The sequence below is a fragment of the Crocuta crocuta genome, unplaced genomic scaffold (assembly GCF_008692635.1).
Source record: "Crocuta crocuta isolate KB4526 unplaced genomic scaffold, BGI_CrCroc_1.0 scaffold95, whole genome shotgun sequence".
NCBI classification, from domain to species: domain Eukaryota; kingdom Metazoa; phylum Chordata; class Mammalia; order Carnivora; family Hyaenidae; genus Crocuta; species Crocuta crocuta.
The window spans coordinates 9,934,685-9,954,734 of NW_027530971.1; the positions used below are offsets into that span (position 1 = coordinate 9,934,685).

Sequence of the window (20,050 nt, forward strand, 5' to 3'; positions counted from 1 at the left end):
CCCCAGCTCCCAAGTATATAATCAGTCTCTCCTCACAATCTCTTGGAAGAAAAAGCTGCTCAGGGTCCTTTCCACGTGCTTTAATAAAATTACCTTTTCACACCTGGGGGTGGGGGTGGGGCAGGGGAGAATCCATGCTGGGCTGGGAGCAAAGAGATCTTGCCTATATGAGAGTCTAAATCTACTCACCAGGAGACTAAAAGAAAGTTCCTTGACTTCTGGAATTCATTTTGTTCATCTGAATTGAATCTATAAAGATCTTGTGAGTATATTTTAGAATTCTAGAATCATGTGATGTAGTGACGCTACTTTTAGTTGATCATCTATCAGCTGGAAGTAATGGTGTTGAAGGAGTCTTGGCACCTTCAGTCAGGGAGACACCGGAAAAGACAACAAAGTTAGTATTATGAGAAAGGAACAAAAGCCACAGTTTATGCTTTTGTGAGAATAAGAATAACAATAGTAACTTCATCAAAGAATTACTGTGAACATTGAGTTTAGCACAGCACCTCTACTTTGTTCATTCAGGGTACTCCTTTAATAGTTACCTACTGTGCTTCTGCTGTGAATAGTGATGAACTAGACAGAGATCCTCACAGTTAGAAGTTTTGTGGGATGATAGGGTTTTGGGGTGATGTTGGCGTTTGGACCCCAACAAGGCAAGAAAGAATTCTTGAAGACATCTGTGATGTAAAAAGGTGATTTTATTAAAGCAAAGGGACAGGATCCATGGGCAGAATGAGCTGCCTGGGATTGTGAAGAGTGATTGATTATATACCTTCAGGCGGGGAGGGGGTTAGGTACAGTGTACATCTCTAAGGAATTTTGGAAGCAAGGTTTCCAGGACCTTGAAAGGCTAACTGTTGTTAGGGAAACGTCATTTATTACTGTTTAGTAAAACCTGAGTCATGAGACCCTTCAGTTGTATATCAGGGGCCATATGCTTGGAATATAATTGCCAACATATACTTGGGGGTTAAAGATAAAGGTTTGCAAAGGAATTTTTATGTATTTAAGGAGACTCACAAAATCCTGGGGGGGAGGGGAGCTGCGGGGGTAAGGGAGTCAGGATATTGTTAAGCCAAGATTCCCTTTTGTCCCTAACAAAGCGTCATCATGGAGACAGCTGGGATCCTAGAGGAAGGCCACTCTGCCTGTTTCAAAGACTTGTCAATGGGCTGTAGGCAGTAAGGGAATTTAATTTTTCATTTGCCTTTGTTTCCCACATCACCACGGCAAGTGCTTAAACTCTCTTACATATTGATGAGGGTGATATTAGGGCTCCAGGAAATGGAGTCTATAGGTTTCTGGAGATTAGGCTAGGGATACGATTGCTTTTTTCTTGCATTTTACTAAGTTATCCATGGCCTGCATGACTGTGATCTCAATCAATCAACACTGACTTTCTTTTCTTTCCCCTCTTCTTGGGCAGCCAGGAGTGTCAGGGGAATATCATACCTCTCCCACCTNTAGTCTGTACTTTGCCCTCAGCTTGCCCCACGCTCTCTCACCAGGGGCACAGAGTCAACATTCAAAAACTGAACCTATTTTTATAAAACATTTCTGTTGTTATTATTGATAATCAGCTCAAACACCCTGCCCATGTTGCAGGCAAAGAGCAGGTCAGAATATTCCAAACACGATGAATTCAAAACTCTGAAGGGAAGATATTCTCTGTCCCTGGCCTGGGTTAGGGATGACACATTCCAATATCAACAGGGACAAAGCAGACGATACAAATTCATGTAGTGGGTTGGATGTCAGACAACCTGGGAAGGGGGAACTATCACAAACTAGAGCTTCCCCACATTCTCTCAAGTGGGCGGCTGTGACTTAGCAATCCTGTCCACTGATGCCCCGTGGGATTATGCCTAGGTTTGCCAGAACCTATTCTCTTGTCAACAGAAGCCAGGAATCCAAGTTTTCATGTGAAAATACTCCAGATTTCAAATGATGGCGACTTACTCAAATATTAAAAAATGCTATGTAGCCAATTGCTACCTCTAGTTTAAGACCAAGGATTTCAGATAAGGAAGAGTATGGTGTGTATTTTCAAAGGGAGGGTAAAGACAAAAGGATGAGCAATTATTTTATATCCTCCATGCACCAGGCATCTCACATACATCATACAGAATTCCACTTGTTGCACACACCAATGCTGAGAAGTACCAATGTTTAGTTTAGGGTTTTGGTTTTGTTTTTTCCCTTAACACATGCAACTTTAGGGACTGTGTTTTGGGGAACACTGGTATAGACAGGTAAGACTCTGGCAGCACGAGGAAGACTGAAAATAAGGGCAAGACAAGAGGCAGAGAAGCCTGGTGAGGAAGTTATACTGGAAGTACCTCGAGTGGCCTCAGTGAAGAAGAAAGATCTGAGGTATGATGGAAAACTAAGTAAGATTTTTTTTTAAGTCAATGAATAATGTCTTAGAGGGAAATCCTCCTTCCTACTCCCACCCCCCGCCCCAAGTCTCATGGCACAGGGACTTATAGTTACACTCTTTTCCTCATCTTTTCCTTTCATCCATAGGCAATCTTTTTGATGCCTCTGCTCAGTGCCATGTCATCTATCCCTCTAGGTGGGCAACAGAAGATGAACCTTAGTCCTATAAATTGGGTCACTCCTTGATGCCCACACAGAATCCTTTCTTAGGATAATGAAGTTCTGTAGAGAAACCATTCAGCCATTCTTCTTGATCCCCAGAGCCAGAGGCTTCTTGTCTCTGACTAGCATTGCACACCAGCAGTCAGAAATGGAAAGAAATGTAGATTAAATAATCAGGATACCAAAATTCAATTTTTGACCCCTCTTCCTAGAAGTCGGACCTTTAGCTATCAACTTCAAAAGTCTGATCTTCAATTCTCTCACCTATAAATGTAGATAATAATTCCCTACTTGGAAGGATGAATTTGTAGATAAAATGAGATACTAGATTCAAAGATGGTTCAATTCATCTTCCATCAACTAGCAGCCAAGGTGATAAAACATACATTCTTTAAACATACAGTCTTTAGCATGCCTTAAATACCTAACCATAATCTCACCCCTTCTATGGTCTCTTCTCTTTCGACTCTACCAACCAAAATCTAAACTCCAGCCACATTACTCTTTTATTCCTTACGGTCACTGCCCATGCTTTTTCCTCCATCTGGAATACTATCCTTACTCACCCTCCCTTCAATCTTCACTTCATCTCGCTATTTTCTGCTCACACTTTAGGTCCTTTATTAGGTGCCTACAATATGCCTGACATTTTACTGAATACAGGGGATGAAGTGATAAAAAAGAGGAACATAATTCTACCTAGGAGGAGATAATATTCTAGTGAGAAAAGCAAATGCTAAGCCCATCTCTCCCCACCCCCAATTAAAATTCATTCATTATAATTGTAATAAGTGCTACCAAGGGAGTATTAAATGCTAAAAGTTCACATAATCAATGAAAGGGCCACATATAATCTAAGGATTTAGAGAAGTGACATTTAAGGTGAGACCTGAGTGTATAGACCCCAGTGGGAAAGAAAATTGGTGATATCAAGAATAGATAGAAGACTGGAGAAGTAGGCAAAAACAATTATTCATAACCTTGTAGGCCATGTCAAAATTTTTTTCTATTCAGTTAGAAGAGTTATGGAAAGCTCTTAAAAGGTTTAAGTCAGGAGAATAATATTATAAATCAGGTATCTATTCATCAAATATTAATTGAGTGTCTATGATATGCCAGCACTGTGCTAGGCCCTGGAAATGATCAAGAGTTGTATTCTGAAGGGTAGCTCTGCCTCTAGAATGGAGAACTGAAAGGGATAAAATGTGGCTAATATGAAACCGAATTAGAAGGTAGCTTCAAGAGATGATTGTGGCTTATGCTAGGCAATATGAAAAAAGAGAATAACAAGAGATTATGTGTCAATTATACTTCAGTGATACTTCTTTTTCTCTGACAGAGGAAGAGATGATGGAGATCAAAGCTAAATAACTTGGTTATAAATTGAATAGGAGGATAAATAAGAGAAAAGAGTTATACCATTGGGTTTTTCTTCAAGGAACTCAATTTATACTGGTACCAGTTACAGAGAAGAAATTAACACTTGAGCATGAGCATGTATGTGGGGAGATGGTAACAGGCTTAGTTTGGGACATGTTGAGTTTGTACTGTTTGTGAGACATCAAACTGCACGTGCTTTTTTTTAGTCAGCTAGATATGGGTAGAGAGCTCAGAAATACAAGGTGAAAATGCAAACGTAAGAGTAGTGAATGTGTTGATTTTAACTATGGGAGTCGATGTGGGAGCCCAGAGGAAGTTTAAATTAAGAGCAGATAGAAGGGGCACCTGGGTGGCTTAGTCAGTTAAGCATCCGACTTTGGCTCTAGTCATGATCTCATGATCTGTGAGTCCCAGCCCTGCATCGAACTCTGTGCTGCTATCAGCATGGAGCCCACTGCAGAGCCTCCGTCCTCCCCCACCACAAAAGTTAAACTTAAAAAAAAGAAGAAAAAGAAGAAGAAGAGAAGATAGAAGACCAAGAAATATGGGCTCTAAAATTTAAAGAGCAGACTGGAGGACCTGGAAAGGGAGGCTGAGTTGGAGTCAGACAGGCTACTGCAACCCAGGAGAGTATGGTCAAAGAAAGCAAGAAAAGCAACGATATCAGGAAAGAATGGTCAACCCCATAGAATGATTGAAGATACCAAGTAAATTTATGATAAAAAAATCATTGTATTTGGTAATGAGTGGAAGTCACACTCTGATACACAGAGAAAATGTATCATATCAGAAACATGGTGGCAGCAGGAGACAGAGTCAAGCGAAGTGAGGTGAGGAAGGAGTGGAAAGTGAAGGTATGTAGTCAACCACTGTGGACTCAACTTTCAAAACTGTGTTTATTAAGGAGACAGATGGATAGTGGAAGATGGAGTGTTTTGTTTCTTTAGGAAGAAAAACCTACAAGAATATTTAAATTATGGTAAAAATAATCTACTGCAGGAGGGATTAGAGATACAAAATACAGGGATATAATTAATATGTAAAGTTTCCTGAAAATTTAGGAGGACAGGAGATGCAGTGTGAATAAAAGGACTAACTCTAGGCGTAGAGTTACTGAATGGGTGGCTCATTCAGTTAAGCCACCAACTTTGGCTCAGGTCATGATCTCACAACTTGTGGGTTCCAGCCCTGCATCAAGCTCTGTGCTGACAGCTCAGAGCCTGGAGCCTGCTTTGGATTCTGTGTCTCCATCTTTCTCTGCCCCTCCTCTACTCATGCTCATGCTCTCCCTTTCTCTCTCAAAAGTAAATAAACATTAACAAAAATTAAAAGGACTAACTCTAGAGAAGAAGAGCACCTCCTTATCAGGGAAGTGGGAAAATACACAGAAAGGGGCATATAGACTTAAAATTGTTATAGATGGAGGTTGTACTACTCCCTATATTATCTTCTCTGTGACTGAGGGACACACTCATCTTCTGTGAGAGGGTGGTGGGGGAAGGATAGGATGTCATGAGTTGAAAGATGATTAAGAAGAAACTAAATGACAGAAGTCTAGTAAGAGTGCCTGGCATTATGAAGTGTCCAGATGACACCGGTGACTGATGATACACTGGTGCCAAATACTCTCAACTGTGTGCTTTTCTCCAGCAGCTTGACTGTATGTACAAGCAGCAGGGAAGAAGTGAGACTTGAAGAGCAGTCTTTTCAGCCAGAGGGTGAGCTCCACATGGGAGGGCTAATGGTCTTGAAAAAGGTTAGATCAGTGTGATTAATTACTGAAACTAGAATCTTGAACAACTGCCTCACTGAGGCCACAGGACTGAGTGAAAAGCTTCTATTCTTTGCTCTTAACAGTATCTGAATTCTCTGAACACCTATCATACTAGAGGGTAACTTCTTGCTATATTCTATTTATCTCTTAGTCAAGTATGAGATCTGGAAGGGCAAGAATCATGCCTGTTTTATTACTCTTCCATGACCGGCATGTTCTGCACTGTCTGGACCATAGAAAGAGCTCCATATACATTAATGGTATGAATGTGGTTTATGAACTGTAAAACAAAACAAAACAAAACAAAAACAAAAAACTCAGATACAGAAAGTGGGGCTGGGTAGAAAGCAGGCTGCGTGGCATGTGGGAATGGAGAGAATTAAGACCCTCCAAGTACCTTTTCCCTTTGGAGGTACTTGACTTTGGAAACCTCTCATCCGAAGAGCAGCTGGAGTGACAGAAACATTTTCTGAGGACCTAATATCAGTTCCAGATGTTTGCAGTCATGTCGGTTTGTACCTCACCCTGTAAAACATATTTCCTTCATCCCTCCCTTTCCTCCACTCTAGCTAAGGGAGTGAGGCCCAGTCTCCAATGACATCACCTCTCTCAAGCTGGTCCAGAGCAGGCAGAAGGCAGGCGGATGAGGGGCCCACTAGCTTCTCAAAGAGTATGGCTGAGCCAGGATCATGCTGCTTGAGAAGCTCTGAGTAATTTCCACAGTTTTTATCAACAGTTCTGTCACAGATGCTGCTGCCACCCTCCTCTAAGCTCCTGTGGAAATTGGGGCCATATTGTCCCTTGCCTTCAGTTATTCCCCTCCACACAAATTCACCTCTATAACTGTTCACCTTCACCTGAGAAGGTCTTCAGTCTACGGTCTAAAAGGGGATGGTATGTGTGTGGCGGGGGAGGATGTTTTTCAGTTGTAGATTAGACTTAACAGAAACTTAATGGAAACTGGGAGTAGGAAGATATCGAATGGGGTTGGGTAGGTAGAGTTGTCTTCTCATCATTCTGGACATTATTTATGACCCAGATCTAGAGGAATCTAGATGAGCAGTTTATATGTGAGCCAGTTCAGGGAGACAAACACAAGAAAAGTTAGGGTGAAACACAGACAGAAGAGCAAGTGAAAACGGCAAAGGAAGAGACAGAGAGAAAGACACACACAAGAGGCACCAAAAGAAAGAGAAAGAAGGAGGGAGAAAGTCAGGGAAGGACAGAGAAAGTAGGAAGCACACACAAAAGCTGAGAGTTGGCAGAAGGGGAGCCTGGTACTGATCAGCTGGAGGGCAGCCCAGCAGGCTCTCAGATGCCAGGACAGAAAGGGGCACTGACCAGCTCCAGATGTTGCTGTCTTCCATGAGGAGGTTGGGGGATGGTGGAAAGGCCCTGCTGCCTCTATGGGGGCCCACAGAGCCAGCTGGCCTTCCAGCCATGAACCAAACAAGTTGAAGTTGGAAAGCCCATGGTAAGAGAGAGAAGTCTCTGATTTTTAGAAGGTTAAAAAAGAATCCAGCAGATTACCAAGGAAAATGTAGGGGAGTGTGGTGGGAGATTATGACCGTGAGTGAGACCCTTCCTCTTCTGTCTTAATTCTTCTGATCATTACAATGAGAGAGCTAGACTCAATGTTTAAGGTCTTCTACTTTGAACTTCTGGGGTTCACAGAAGCTGACATATATGAAAATAGACAAAGAAGGAATGAGTCTGAAAATCTACATTCTCTAGAAGGTCAGAGCCCTCTAGCTGCCATCAGGTAGCTAGATACTTCATCATGCCCAGACATACAGATACCCTCTATGCACTAATTTCTATCTGCCTCTTCATTAGATTTATTGTCAACAAGAGCACAGCATACTAAAGGCAATATGGACTGGTGGAAAGATGACTGAAATTGGGGTGGAAAGCAGGTAAAAAAAACAGAGTCCCTCCCATTTTATCTCCAGTTCTACCATCCTATGTGCAACCTCAGGTCAAGTCCCTACCCTTTCGCCACCTTTTTCTCCATAAGTCAATCAAGGGATTTGGCTTTTTAAAATCTGCTTGTGCCTCAGCCCCCACGTCGTATTCCCAACCCCCTGCCTCTATTCCTGCCCAAAAGGCTGAAACCTATGCCAATTTCTCTGATGAGGCCACGCGGGAGAACCAGACGTCTGTTTTTAATATCGATGACAGATTAGTGTGTGGGGAATTTAGCCACCCCCCAAAACAAGCCCCGTTTCTGCTCAAAACAACTGGAACAGGAGGCTACTTATGTTTGGCTTTCCCAATAGAGTCCCAGAACCCACAGAGCAATGGTTTCTCTGAAAGAAACAAAGAGAATGCCAAACACAGGGGTGAGGGGCAGGGGAAGGAGACAGGGAAGGAGAGTGAGCATTTCAACAGCTAGTTCAAGAAGATATAGAACAGATGGCAGCAATAAAGTGTGGTGTGTGTTTGTGTGTGTATGAGAGAGAAAGGGAAAGGAGAAAGAGTCAGTACACGTGTATACCTGTGCACACACATGCGTGAACTTGCAAATAAATAAACAATTCCAGCACTGGACTCAGCTGTTGGCAAAAATCCAGAGATCATAAGAGGAAACTCACATTTCCCTATTCTGGCCTCACCTGGCCAAATGTGTGAGTAATCCTAACTCTTCATCCAAAACAAGTCTTAAACCTTACTTTGTTGTTTTCTTCCTAACATTTAATTTTCCTTTCACTTATTTTTAATTCATGGAAATGAGAAGCAACTAAAACTTACTAGTGCCTACTCCTTCCCAAGAACTATACTACTTTGACCTTCAAGGCAGCATTTTAAGTGACTGTCATTTTTCCCATTCCATGGATAAGGAAACTGAGACTTAGAAAAGATTATGACTGGCTGTAGATTTCTCAGTGTAAAGTGGTAGAAACTGAAAGCAGAAGCTAAGTTTTCCAAAGTCCATACTCTTTCATTAGGCTTTTATCCTCTAAGATAAAACTAATTTAAGTGAGCTGAAATATTTAAATTTGAGCAAGGTGAACTTTCCAGATGGCTGAGACATGGTAAAGATGACACAGAGGCCAAAATAAATTTTTTTTGATTCAGATAGCCACTCCCAATCATCCATAGCATCAATTGGTCATGAAACCTTTTAGATGGCTTATTATATACTCAGCTAGTCTCCATGGTTACGTAAGACTAAATATCTATATCTATATATACACATATACACACATATATCGATATCTACCCATAGACAACTCAATTCATTAACACCAAAAATCTATGTGGGTCAGGTACTATGGGAAGATTCCAATTTATAAAGAAACAAGAGTCATTATCTTATTCTTTCTTTATAGACAACTACCCACTAAAAAAAAATTCAAGGATTGAACAATGGAGAGAATGAAAGTCAAGTCACAAAGGAAAGGATTTAAAGAACCTATAAAGATGGAAGTAGCTATATCATTACCTTCAAACTTCTGAATGACAGCAGGAAGAAGAGGGGGTGATATTTGTGTGGGTGACCTCAGACCATTAACTAAAAACAAGTAAGCTTCATTTCTATCCGAAAGAAAAAGAAAGAAAAAGATTCTTGAATCAGAGCATTGGTTCCTAGACAATCAGAAGAATCTCGGATTTTCATTTCTGAACTAGATGGACAAACAGTCACTAGATTAATTTCCCTGACTGCCTGAAACATGAAGAAATTAAAACAGGAAAAGAAAGAGTATAAAACAAATGTTCAAGCTGAAACTCAGGCAACAAAGGTCAGATATCTTGAAAGATTGAAAACAAATTATGTGAGCCCTTAAATTTTTCCAGATTACTGCCTTGAGGGAGTTTCCAGGTCACTGTGCTGTGAGAGGGAGGCCTGCAAGGTTCCCTATGCTGAGAAGACCCAGTTCTCAGTCTGAAGAAACCAAAATGATTATAGGGATAAAAGAATGGAGAGGGGAGAGGTACACAAAGAGAAAATTGAAGGGATCTGTGGAGGGCCTGGTTTCAACACTCACCACAGTACTGACTGATGAATGTAGGTGAGGAAACTACTACCTCAAGAGGATTAGATGAAACAGTGCCAAGTGCTCATATAGGGGCCAAAAAGAGTGGCTGTTCCTACCAGCCATATTGGAAAATCTCATAATTCACAGGCCACTGTGTGGAGCACGTAGAAGAATCCTGCCTCAGTATAGGGAATAATTAGCCCTAGACTAAACACTGCTCTGGTTCCACCTAACAAATCTTAAAAGTGAGACTCAAAAGAATAAAACTATTTCCAAGTAACTTAACTGTGTCCCAGAACAGAGTTCAAAAATATTTATAGGAATACAAAAATATCCAGCACCCAACAAGGCAAAAATAAAAATGTCTGGCATTCAGTCAAAAATTACCTGGCATGCAAAGAAACAGGAAAATGCAACCCATAATGAGGAAAGAAACCAATCCACTTAAACTGACCCAGACATTAGAATTAGCATATAAAGACATTAAAGCAATTATAACTCTATTTTATATGTCAAAAATGTTAAGATATGTGATATATTAACAAGACCCAAACTGAATTTCTAAAGATGAAAATTATAATGTCTGAGATGAAAAATTCACCAGATGGGGTCAACAAGAGGTTAGATTTTGCAGAAGGTTTGCAGACCTATCCAAAATGAAACAAAGAATTTTATAAAATAAAAACAGAATCACTTCACATGGCAAAAAATGGATGAAATTGGAGTCACTGAATGAGAATAAAGATGATTGGAAAGAAACAAAATATTTTAAAAAATATTAGCTCCCAAACTCCAAATATGACACAACTATAAACCCACATATCCAAGAAGCTCAGTGAACTTCAAAGCACAATAAAATAATAAAATTGCTCAAAACTAGGATTAAAGACAAGATCTTAGAAGCATACACAGGACAAAAATGGTATGTATATATAGTGGGTCAAAGGTAGGAATAAAAGCAGATTTCTCAATGCAAACAATTCAAGCAAGGCAGAGAAGCAACATTTTTAAATTACTGGAAGAAAAATGTGTCAATGTAGAATTCTGTATCCAGCAGTAACAACTTACAAAAGCCAAAGCAGAAAAAATCTATCACTAACAGATAAGAAATGTAAAAAATAGAAAAAGACATTCTTCGGGCAGAAGGAGAATGAAATCAGATGAAAATATGTAAGTGAAAAAATGATGAGCAGCAAAAATGGTAACTACATGGGTAAATACATAAAATTATTTTTCTTAAAAAATAAAATTACTTTTTTATTATTTAAATGTCTTCAAGTATAATTACTCTTTAAGGAAAAATAATGATAAATTATGAAATATAACACGTATATGTATATTATATATATATAGTGGTGTAATAGCTTTGAAGGTATATCATGGTATGTTGAATATGCATCTATAAATGCCAAAGTAACCACTAAAATAAAAATTATAATAAGTCAGCAAAGGAGATAAAATGGAATCACCAAAATACCCAATCCAAAATGAAGAGAAGAAAAGGAAACAAAGAAATATGGGAAGATAGAAAACAAGTAGCAAGATGGCAAACCTAAACCTGACCAAAAAAAATATCACATTAAATATGAATGGTCTAAATTCCCCAATTTAAAGGTAACAATATCAGACTGGATTTTTAAAAAAATACAAAAGACCTAAATAAATGTTACCTTCAAGAAATACATTTTATTTTATTTTTTTAATGTGTATTTATTTGGAGAGAAGAAAATAGAGTGAGGGAAGGGAGGGGCAGAAAAAGGGAAAAGAATCCCAAACAGCCTCCACACTGTCAGCATGGAACCTAATACAGGGTTTGAACCCACAAATCGTGAGATCATGACTTGAGCTCAAACCAAGAGTAAGACGCTTAACTGATAGAGTCATCCAGATGCCAAGAAATACATTTTAAATACAAAGGAACAAATGAAACTAGAAGAATGGGAAATGTTAGACCAATCTAATACTAATCAGAAGAAAGCTAGAGTAGTTGTATCAATAATATAGATTTTAGAGCAAAAAATATAAGAATATAGACAACAGTTTCACAATGACAAAGGGATCAATTCCTCAAGAGGATCTAGTGATTCTAAATGTTTATGCACTTAATAATAGAGCTTTAAAATATGTGGAATAAAAACTGATAGAAGTATAGGAAGAAACAGATGAATCCATAATTATTGTCAGAGATTTCAGTACCACTCTTTTAAGTATTGATTGATACAAGACAGAAAATCAGAAAGAATTCAGAAGACTTGAACATAACTAACCAATTTGATCTAGTTTGCATTTAAATTAACATTCCATCCACATATAGAAGAAAATTTTAAAGTTGATACTGAAAATAATGACAGACCAGATTCTGGGCCATAAAACCAATCTCAATAGATTGAAAAGGATTAAAGTCATAAAAAATATGTTCTTAGATATATAGTGAAATCAAACAAAATTTGATAACAAAAAGATGTCTGTAAAATTCCCAAATTTGGAAAATAGGTAACATTAAATAAGTAACCATAAAGAGTCTATAAGTCAAAGAAGAAAACAAAAGGTAAATAAGAACATCTTATGAACTAAATGAAAATGAAAGCACAATTTATCAAAAATTGGTAAGCCATTAAGGCAGTAGTTAGGGGAAGACTTACATTACAAGAAAAATCTCAAATCAAACACCTCAGCTACTACCTTAAAAATCCAGACAAAAGAGGAGTGAACCTAAATCCATCCAGTTAGCCAAAGAAAAGAAACAATAAAGATCCCAACAGAACACAATGAAACAGCAACTAGTGAAAACAGATGAAATCAAAGTTGATTGGTTTGAGAAGGAAAAAAAAATTACATAACTTCCAAGCCAGATTGATCAGGGGAGAGAGAGAGAGAGAGAGAGAGAGAGAGAGAGAAGGCAAACTACCAAAATCAAGAATGAGAGATGACTATAATTTCCAAATTTCCATGGGTATTAGTCTATAACTAATTATAGACTGTTATGAACAGCTTTTTCCAGTGAATGTTATAACCTACATGAAATGGCCAAATTCCTTGAAACACACAAGCTTAATCTGAATAGCCTTATATCTATCAGACAATTAAATTGGTAGTTAAACCTTCCTACAGGGAAAGCTCCAAGCCCAGATTATTTCACTGGTGAATTCCATCAAATAATTAAGGAAGAAATACTGCTAATTCTACCAAAACTCTTTTTAGAAAACGGAAAAGGGAGAACCTAATTTGCAATTTCTGTTGTGAGGCCAGAATTAACCCTGATAATAAAAACAGACAAAAGCATTACAAGAAAACTACAAATCAGAATCGCTCAGAAACATAAATGCAAAAAATTCTCAACACAATTTTAAAACATCAAATCCAACAATATGTACAAAAAGATAATACATCATGACCACGTGGGATTTACTTACTCTGGAAATGCAAGGTTGTTTTATCTTGTTTTATCATTTGAAAATCCATCAATATAATTGATCATAATTTTAAATGTAATCTATCCTATTCACAGAGAAACAAAACTATATGATCATTTCAATAGAAAATTCAACATCCATTTCTTTTTTTGTTTTGTTGTGTTTTGTTTATTTGTTCTTTAGAAATAAAAGAAAAGAGAGACAGAACATAAATGGGGGAGGGGCAGAGAGAGAGGGAAACACAGAATCCAAAACAGGCTCCAGGCTCTGAGCCGTCAGCACAGAACCGGATGCAGGGCTCAAACCCACTAACCGGGAGATCATGACCTGAGCCGAAGTCTGACGCTTAACCGACAGAGCCACCCAGGTGCCCCTCAGCATCCATTTCTAACTAAAACAAAAATCTCTCAGCAAATGAGCAGGTACTGAGACCTGGTTATAAAGCCTGGGTCTACCAGGTACTGGTTGTAGGACTTTGGCAAAGTAACACACCTCTCTGGAACCCATTTACTTGATCTGTAAAGCAAGGCTGCTAATCATTTGGAGAGTGAAGTTAGACAAAAGGCAGTACTTGTTCCTCTGACCCTGCCCTCCCCAAATCAAATTCAACAGCTAGCCATGCAGAAAATTACCTCCACAGGGGCGCCTGGGTGGCTCTGTCGGTTGAGCGTCAGAGCTCAGAGCTTGGAGCCTGCTTCAAATTCTGTATCTCCCTCTCTCTCTCTCTCTCTCTCTGGCCCTTCCCTGCTCACATGGTCTCTCCCCGCCCCCAGAAATAAAACATTAAAAAAAAAAAAAGTACTTCCACAAGAATTAAAGTTTCTAGGTAAGGAATTATACCCGAGTGAAGCATAAAAACAGGAAAAGTGATATTAAGCAGGTTAGGAAAGATAAATTCACTATCATAACCTCTCCCAAGGTGGGACAGAAATCCTCCCTTTGAAAGGAGAGAGAAGTGTGTGCCTGCCTTCACTAAGAACCCCATAGCCACTCTGCTCCAGCACCAGGCTGACTCCCTCGGCTATAGGTGGCTCCCAGCGGGCTCTTAGGACCCCAGGTCCCTGGCCCAGCCTACTGGCTCCTGAGGCCCCAAAAGCTTCCATGGCATCAGGCTCCCATGAACCCAAGCTCCCAACCCATGTTGGTGCTTGTCATTTCCTACAGCTGTAGCGGTCCCTGTGGGCCAGGCTCCTCTTGGTTCCAGTGCTAGCCTGACTACCACAGACCCAGACTCCCAGACTGACTTGAAGCCAAACCAGCCACCATAGAGCCAACCTCCAGGAGGGTACAGCTTCTTGGCTCTGTCACACATTCAGAACTCAAGGACAGCAACTCAGAGTCACTGCCAAATGTAGCACTCTTAAGACTCCCTTTACTCATGTGTGAATCATTTCCAAATCCCTCTTCCCCATCACTGAAGACAACTATCTGACTAGAGATAGTATGTCTCACTGAAAAAGGCAATTCCTTGAATGTTTTTATCTCAGTTCCAGAGATCATATACTCACAGACTGTTATTTACACATGTGACCTATAGGTTTTCCAAGCAGAAAAGGTTAAATCCTTTTCTGAATTAACACTTCGCTGTATGTTTTTAAGGATCCATCTCAGAGAGTCAGAAATTCTTTCCAATTATAATTTAGTATCTTTCCCCACTGAAAAATCGTATGAAACAGCATACAGGAGTGGCCACCAGGTGACAATCACAAAACAAGGAAACCTCACATGCCTTCCCACATCAGATGACCGTAAGTCTCCAAAGGCATCGAGAAAATCCATTTCTCTCCTCTGTCACACTATCCCAACCAAATGGGAAATCATGGGCTTCCTACTTACCTGTGTAGAGGTCTGTATCTGTATATTCATCCACCTTCTTGTGCTGCAGAATATAGTCAGACACCTTGGTCCCAATAGCTGGCTGAACGTCCACCCACTCCAAGGAGACCACTGTGCTGGAGGGCTCCACTGTTGGGGACAGACGAAGCCTAGAAAGGGTGACAGGGAAGGTTGGTTGTTTGCCAGCCAGCATTGTCTGGGCTCCAGAAAGGTGTGCACATCTCAAGATGAAAAGCACAAGATTCACCCGAGGCTCAAATCCTGTTTCACCCCACCAACAAGCCATTGTATGGACTCTGGCAACTCATTATGTCTCTTTCAGCCTCTATTTCCTTATCCATAAAATTGGGTTAAGAATAGCTCCCTTTCAGAATCAATGTGGGATCCAGTAAATTAGCCCAAGCATACAATATATGCTCACAGAAAATCGATTAGTTTTCCATGTATCTAAACCATGTTCTGAATGATGCTTCATTGGTAATTGACAGTGCCTTCAAACACAAACCTTTCTGCCATTCTCTCCAATTCCCCAACGGATCAGTCAGATCTATAATATCTTTAAATCAATACTCCCTCAGAGAGGGCGGGAGTCCTAGAGAATCCTTTTATAAGTTAAGGATGGGGTGCCTGGGTGGCTCAGTCGGGTAAGTATCCGACTTTGGCTCAGGTCATGATCTCATGGTTCATGGGTTCGAGCCCCACGTTGGGCTCTGTGCTGACGGCTAGCTCAGAGCCTGGAGCCTATTTTGAATTCTGTGTCTCCCTGTCTCCCTCTCTCTCTCAGAAATAAATAAAATATTTAAAAATTTTTTAAAAGAAAAAAGACACAGCACAATGATTGAAGGTCAGAACTGGAAAGGTCCTTAGAGGCTAGGAAGTTCAATCACCTCCATTCACAGGCGGGGAAGTAAAGAAAAGGAAAATTACTTGTAAGAAGTCACACAGCATGTTAGGGACAGAACTGTGATGGCAACTTTGATTGTCCCCAGCCCAGATTCCTTCTCTATTTCCACTACACTATTTCCACTACCTCTTCAAGAACTATCTTATGGCAGAATCTCCCCAACACACACAGAGAAATGTTAAGGCACTCTGGTTCCCCCATATGGGCTCCTGCCCCTCTGTTCTATGCTCCTATGCTCCTCACAGCACTGTCTTAATCACACTCCATCAGTCAAGATGATAGTCTTTTACTTCCCTTAATGGTGAATTTCCCACATCAGGGCTTTCGCATGTGCTCTTCCTTTTGCCTGAACCATGACTATGCCATTTGTTGCCTGGAAAACTATGGATTCAGGTCTTTTCGGAGAGGCTTCCCTCCCTCCCCTCCAACTAATGCATTGACCCCAGTTATTCTCTCTCCTAGCACCTCTTTGTTTTTCTTTCATATATTTATTAACTTTTTGAACTGTGTCCTATTTTCCTGTTTTTGCTTTGATATCTGTCCCCTCACTAAAGGGTCAGCTCCCTAAGTGCACATACTGTCTTGTTCACTGATGAATCCCCCAATGCCTGGCACAGAGCAGGTGTTCAAAAATTATTTGTTGAAAAAACTTTTTTTTAAATAAAAAAAAATTATTTGTTGAATGAATAAATTAAATGATGTGTCTTAGAAAACATTCTATACCCTCTTTACCTCAGTAGCCCCAGTGACCAACACAGGAACTGATAAGCAGCTGTCAGTGTGCAGTAAACGTCTCCTGAACAGATGGGTGTGGAAGTAATGATAAACTGAGGTATCGTTTAAAAAATCTGGTTTCTGTTCTGCCCAAAAACTCTGCTTTCTCAGAGGAGGAGGTAGGTCACAGAGACTTCAGGGATCTGGTGACACACTCTGGAGACACGACTGTGAGTCCATGAAAGGGGTGATCAGAGGAAGAGGGACCATGCACACATACGTACACTGGCTGCGGGAGGGGGCTGCAGTTGGGGAGTCCACTGGCATCAAAGGCACTGAGGTCACATCTGCACCAGTCATCGATCACATCCCCTTTCCCGGAGCACCAGTAGGAGCTCATCAGTGCACTCTTGAAGGCCTGGAAGAAAGGAGGTCAGAAGAGATGATGACGACCAGAGTGGAAAGATGGAGAGTGAAGGTCTCAGGGAGCACAGCTGACCCAAGCTTCAGAACAACCCACTTACAGGCACATGACCCCATCTCCTTCCCAAACACCTAACACGCTGCCATGAGGTTCTCCCCAATCTGAGCCATTCTCTCCCAGGCAGCCAGAATGGTCCCTGAGGCAGGACAGTGGTAACAGCAACCGCTGAGAACCTCCTCTGGGGCCCAGCACTCTACCTGAATTAACTTATTTAATCCTCTCCATCCATACAATAGATATAATTGTTATCATCGTCATTTCACACTCTGCCATTTGAAATATTGAGGTCCACAGAAATAACCTGCCTGAGGTTCATAGCCAGTAAAGTGATAGAGCTGGGATCTCGTGAAAGCAGTCTGGCCCCAGACCCTGCCCCCAACACCTTTTTAATTGAAGTCTAATTAACAGTGTTATATTAGTTTCAGGTGTACAACATAAGCATTCCACCCACTACTCAGTGCTTACCACAGTAAGTAAAGTTACCAGACTTCTCGCAGATATGTGATCCATCTCACCTCCCTGAATGGAAACCTTCAGAGGGTCCCCCAAGGCCCTCAGGATGAAATCTAAGCTCCTTACTTTAGCTCCTGATGGCTTCCACACGATCATCGTTCCCCACTCCTGTGATGCTCCTTTACGTGCTAAGGTCCACTCTCATGCAACCACTAACATTCTCCCCCACAATAAATTCCTGTTTATGAAAAGCATGCTCTAAGTTAGGAGGCGACAACCTGCTTCTGTAGAGGGCCAGACAGCAAATAGTTTTGGCTTTGTGGCCAGGTAGTCTCTGCCACAATGAACTTAGTTCTGCCTTTGCAGCACTCAAGCGACACAGAGAATACTTTAAATGAATCAGCATGATCGTGTTCTGATAAAACTTTATTTACAAAGACAGGAAGCAGGCTAAATTTGGTCTAGGTCCACAGTTTGCAACCCTTCCTCTCAACAGTTACCATTCTATAAAATTGCAATGTGCCTCACTGTCTTTTTATTTAAAAAAATTCTTTTCTCCCTGTTGGCATATTCCCCACCCCCTTCCTTGTACTCCAATTCACTCTTTTGGCCTTAAATGAAATATTCCTTTATTCTGGGAACCCTACCTTGAGTTTTTCAAGCCTTGAATCATTCCCCTCTTCTGGACCCCATAACATACCAGACCGTACCTACTGTCACATTCCCTTGCCTGTCTCATCCAACAGATTCTGATCACACCGAGGGTACGGGCCATGTCTTATTCACACGAGTATTCCCATAGAGCCTAGCACAGATATCCAGTCAATATTCACAGGATAAATAAATGGACACTGAAAAACATCATCGATGTCATGATCAGGTTCAGGTGTGCTTCATGCGGTAGTCACCCCATTCACACCGATGTTACAAGACATTGAGGATTCAGCTCTTCTTTAAACTCATGAGAATATTGATCTCTTAATCCTTTGCCAGGTTAACAGATCCTATGTCCTTTCTTTTTCTTTTATGTTTGTTACTTTCTGTGTACTTTTTAACTTTTTTTTAATGTTCTTTTTGAAAAAGACAGCATGAAAGGGGCAGAGTGAGGGAGACAAAGAATCTGAAGTAGGCTCTAGGCTCTGAGCTGTCAGCACAGAGCTTCTGTGTGCTTTTAAATGAGTTTCACACTGCCTATAACCAAGGACACCTGATTACCCAGGTGTCACTTGTTCTACTCTGCATTGTCAAAAGACTCAGGTATAACATGATTGTGTAAAGTGGGTCTGGGGTCTGTTTCCTTACCTACCCAAAACACAGATCTCAGAGGAGGTAGGTAGCAAGGATGCTATAGTTTACACCGTGCCTGGCCGTCCTGCAGATATGTCTCTTGTGTCAACAGCATTCAGCCAGAACAGACCCAGGGACACCCCTTCTTCCAGCCTCTGACAACCCTCCAATCTCTTCCAGTCACAACCTTCAGAACCGTTTTCTCAGCCATCCTCTGTCTCTGGGACCAGGCTACTCTGGATTCTGAGCTTAGCTCCTTATTACCAAACAAACATGAGCTCCCAAATTTTTCAGAGTTACTCTATCAATGTGGAGGCTGCCATTAACCACCATTAATCCTAACCACTAGGGTTAGGGTTAGGGGCAATATGCATCTGTGGGTCTCTTACCTCTCTGGGGTTCTATTTCCATCTCAACAGTGTGGCTCTGGAGAGTGTGGCCCACTTCTTCTGCAAGTTCGCTGAGGAGAAATGCAAAGGCATGGAGTGCTTCTTGAAGACGCAAAACTTGTCTGGCAGCCATGCCCTCTTCTAAAGCATTCAAGAGCCTTCCCAAGATGCACGGAGTAAAACTCTAGACACCACAGAATCTGCCATGGTTCCAAAGAACCTGAACCAGGCCTTCTTGGAGCTGCCTGCTCTGGGTTCTGCCCAAGCAGGCCCCCATCTCTGTAATTTCCTGGAGAACCACTTCCTAGATGAGGAGGTGAAACTCATCAAGAAGATGGCAACCACCTGACTCACCTTGTCATGCTGTTGCCCCCCCCAGCTGGGCTGGGCACGTATCTCTTCAAAAGGCTGATCCTTAAGTACAACAAGAAGCCTCTGGAGCTCAGCAGCCTTTGAGGACCTTCCCTGACATTCCCCTGGGTTGTGGATTCTTCCTGAGCCTCTCCCTGCAGCCATTAGGCAGCTTTTTGACCACCCCAGATCCCTTTCCCAAGTCCTAGGCCAAATGGAAACAATAAAGCTTTTTAGAAGAAAAAACAAACAAAAAAGAATGCTATTGTGTTAGTCTCTACCACATTTCTCTCAGTGACTCTGATGAGACTGCCCTAATATTCCTGCTGTATGTTTTCGCCCATATTCTCTGGTAGGGAATGAACAAATAACTAATTTCTCCTGAATTAAGAGCAGTGACCTAAAGAAACAAAGACCAGAGCATCCGACTTCAGCTTTGGTCATGGTCTCGTGGTTCGTGGGTTCAAGCCCCATAGTG

The 20,050-nt window shown here is 41.0% G+C and overlaps 1 protein-coding gene across 3 annotated transcripts in view; it reads right to left on the reverse strand.

Annotated features, from left to right (window-relative positions):
* ASTN2 (astrotactin 2) overlaps nt 1-20,050 on the reverse strand; it is an 881,037-nt gene that overhangs the window by 139,036 nt on the left and 721,951 nt on the right. For all 3 annotated transcript variants that reach the window (XM_077769932.1, XM_077769931.1, XM_077769933.1), the window contains 2 exons: nt 16,893-17,026; nt 14,991-15,139 (listed from right to left, as the gene is read on the reverse strand). In XM_077769932.1, the coding sequence (XP_077626058.1) occupies nt 14,991-15,139; nt 16,893-17,026 (283 nt within the window). The remainder of the gene's footprint in view (nt 1-14,990; nt 15,140-16,892; nt 17,027-20,050) is intronic.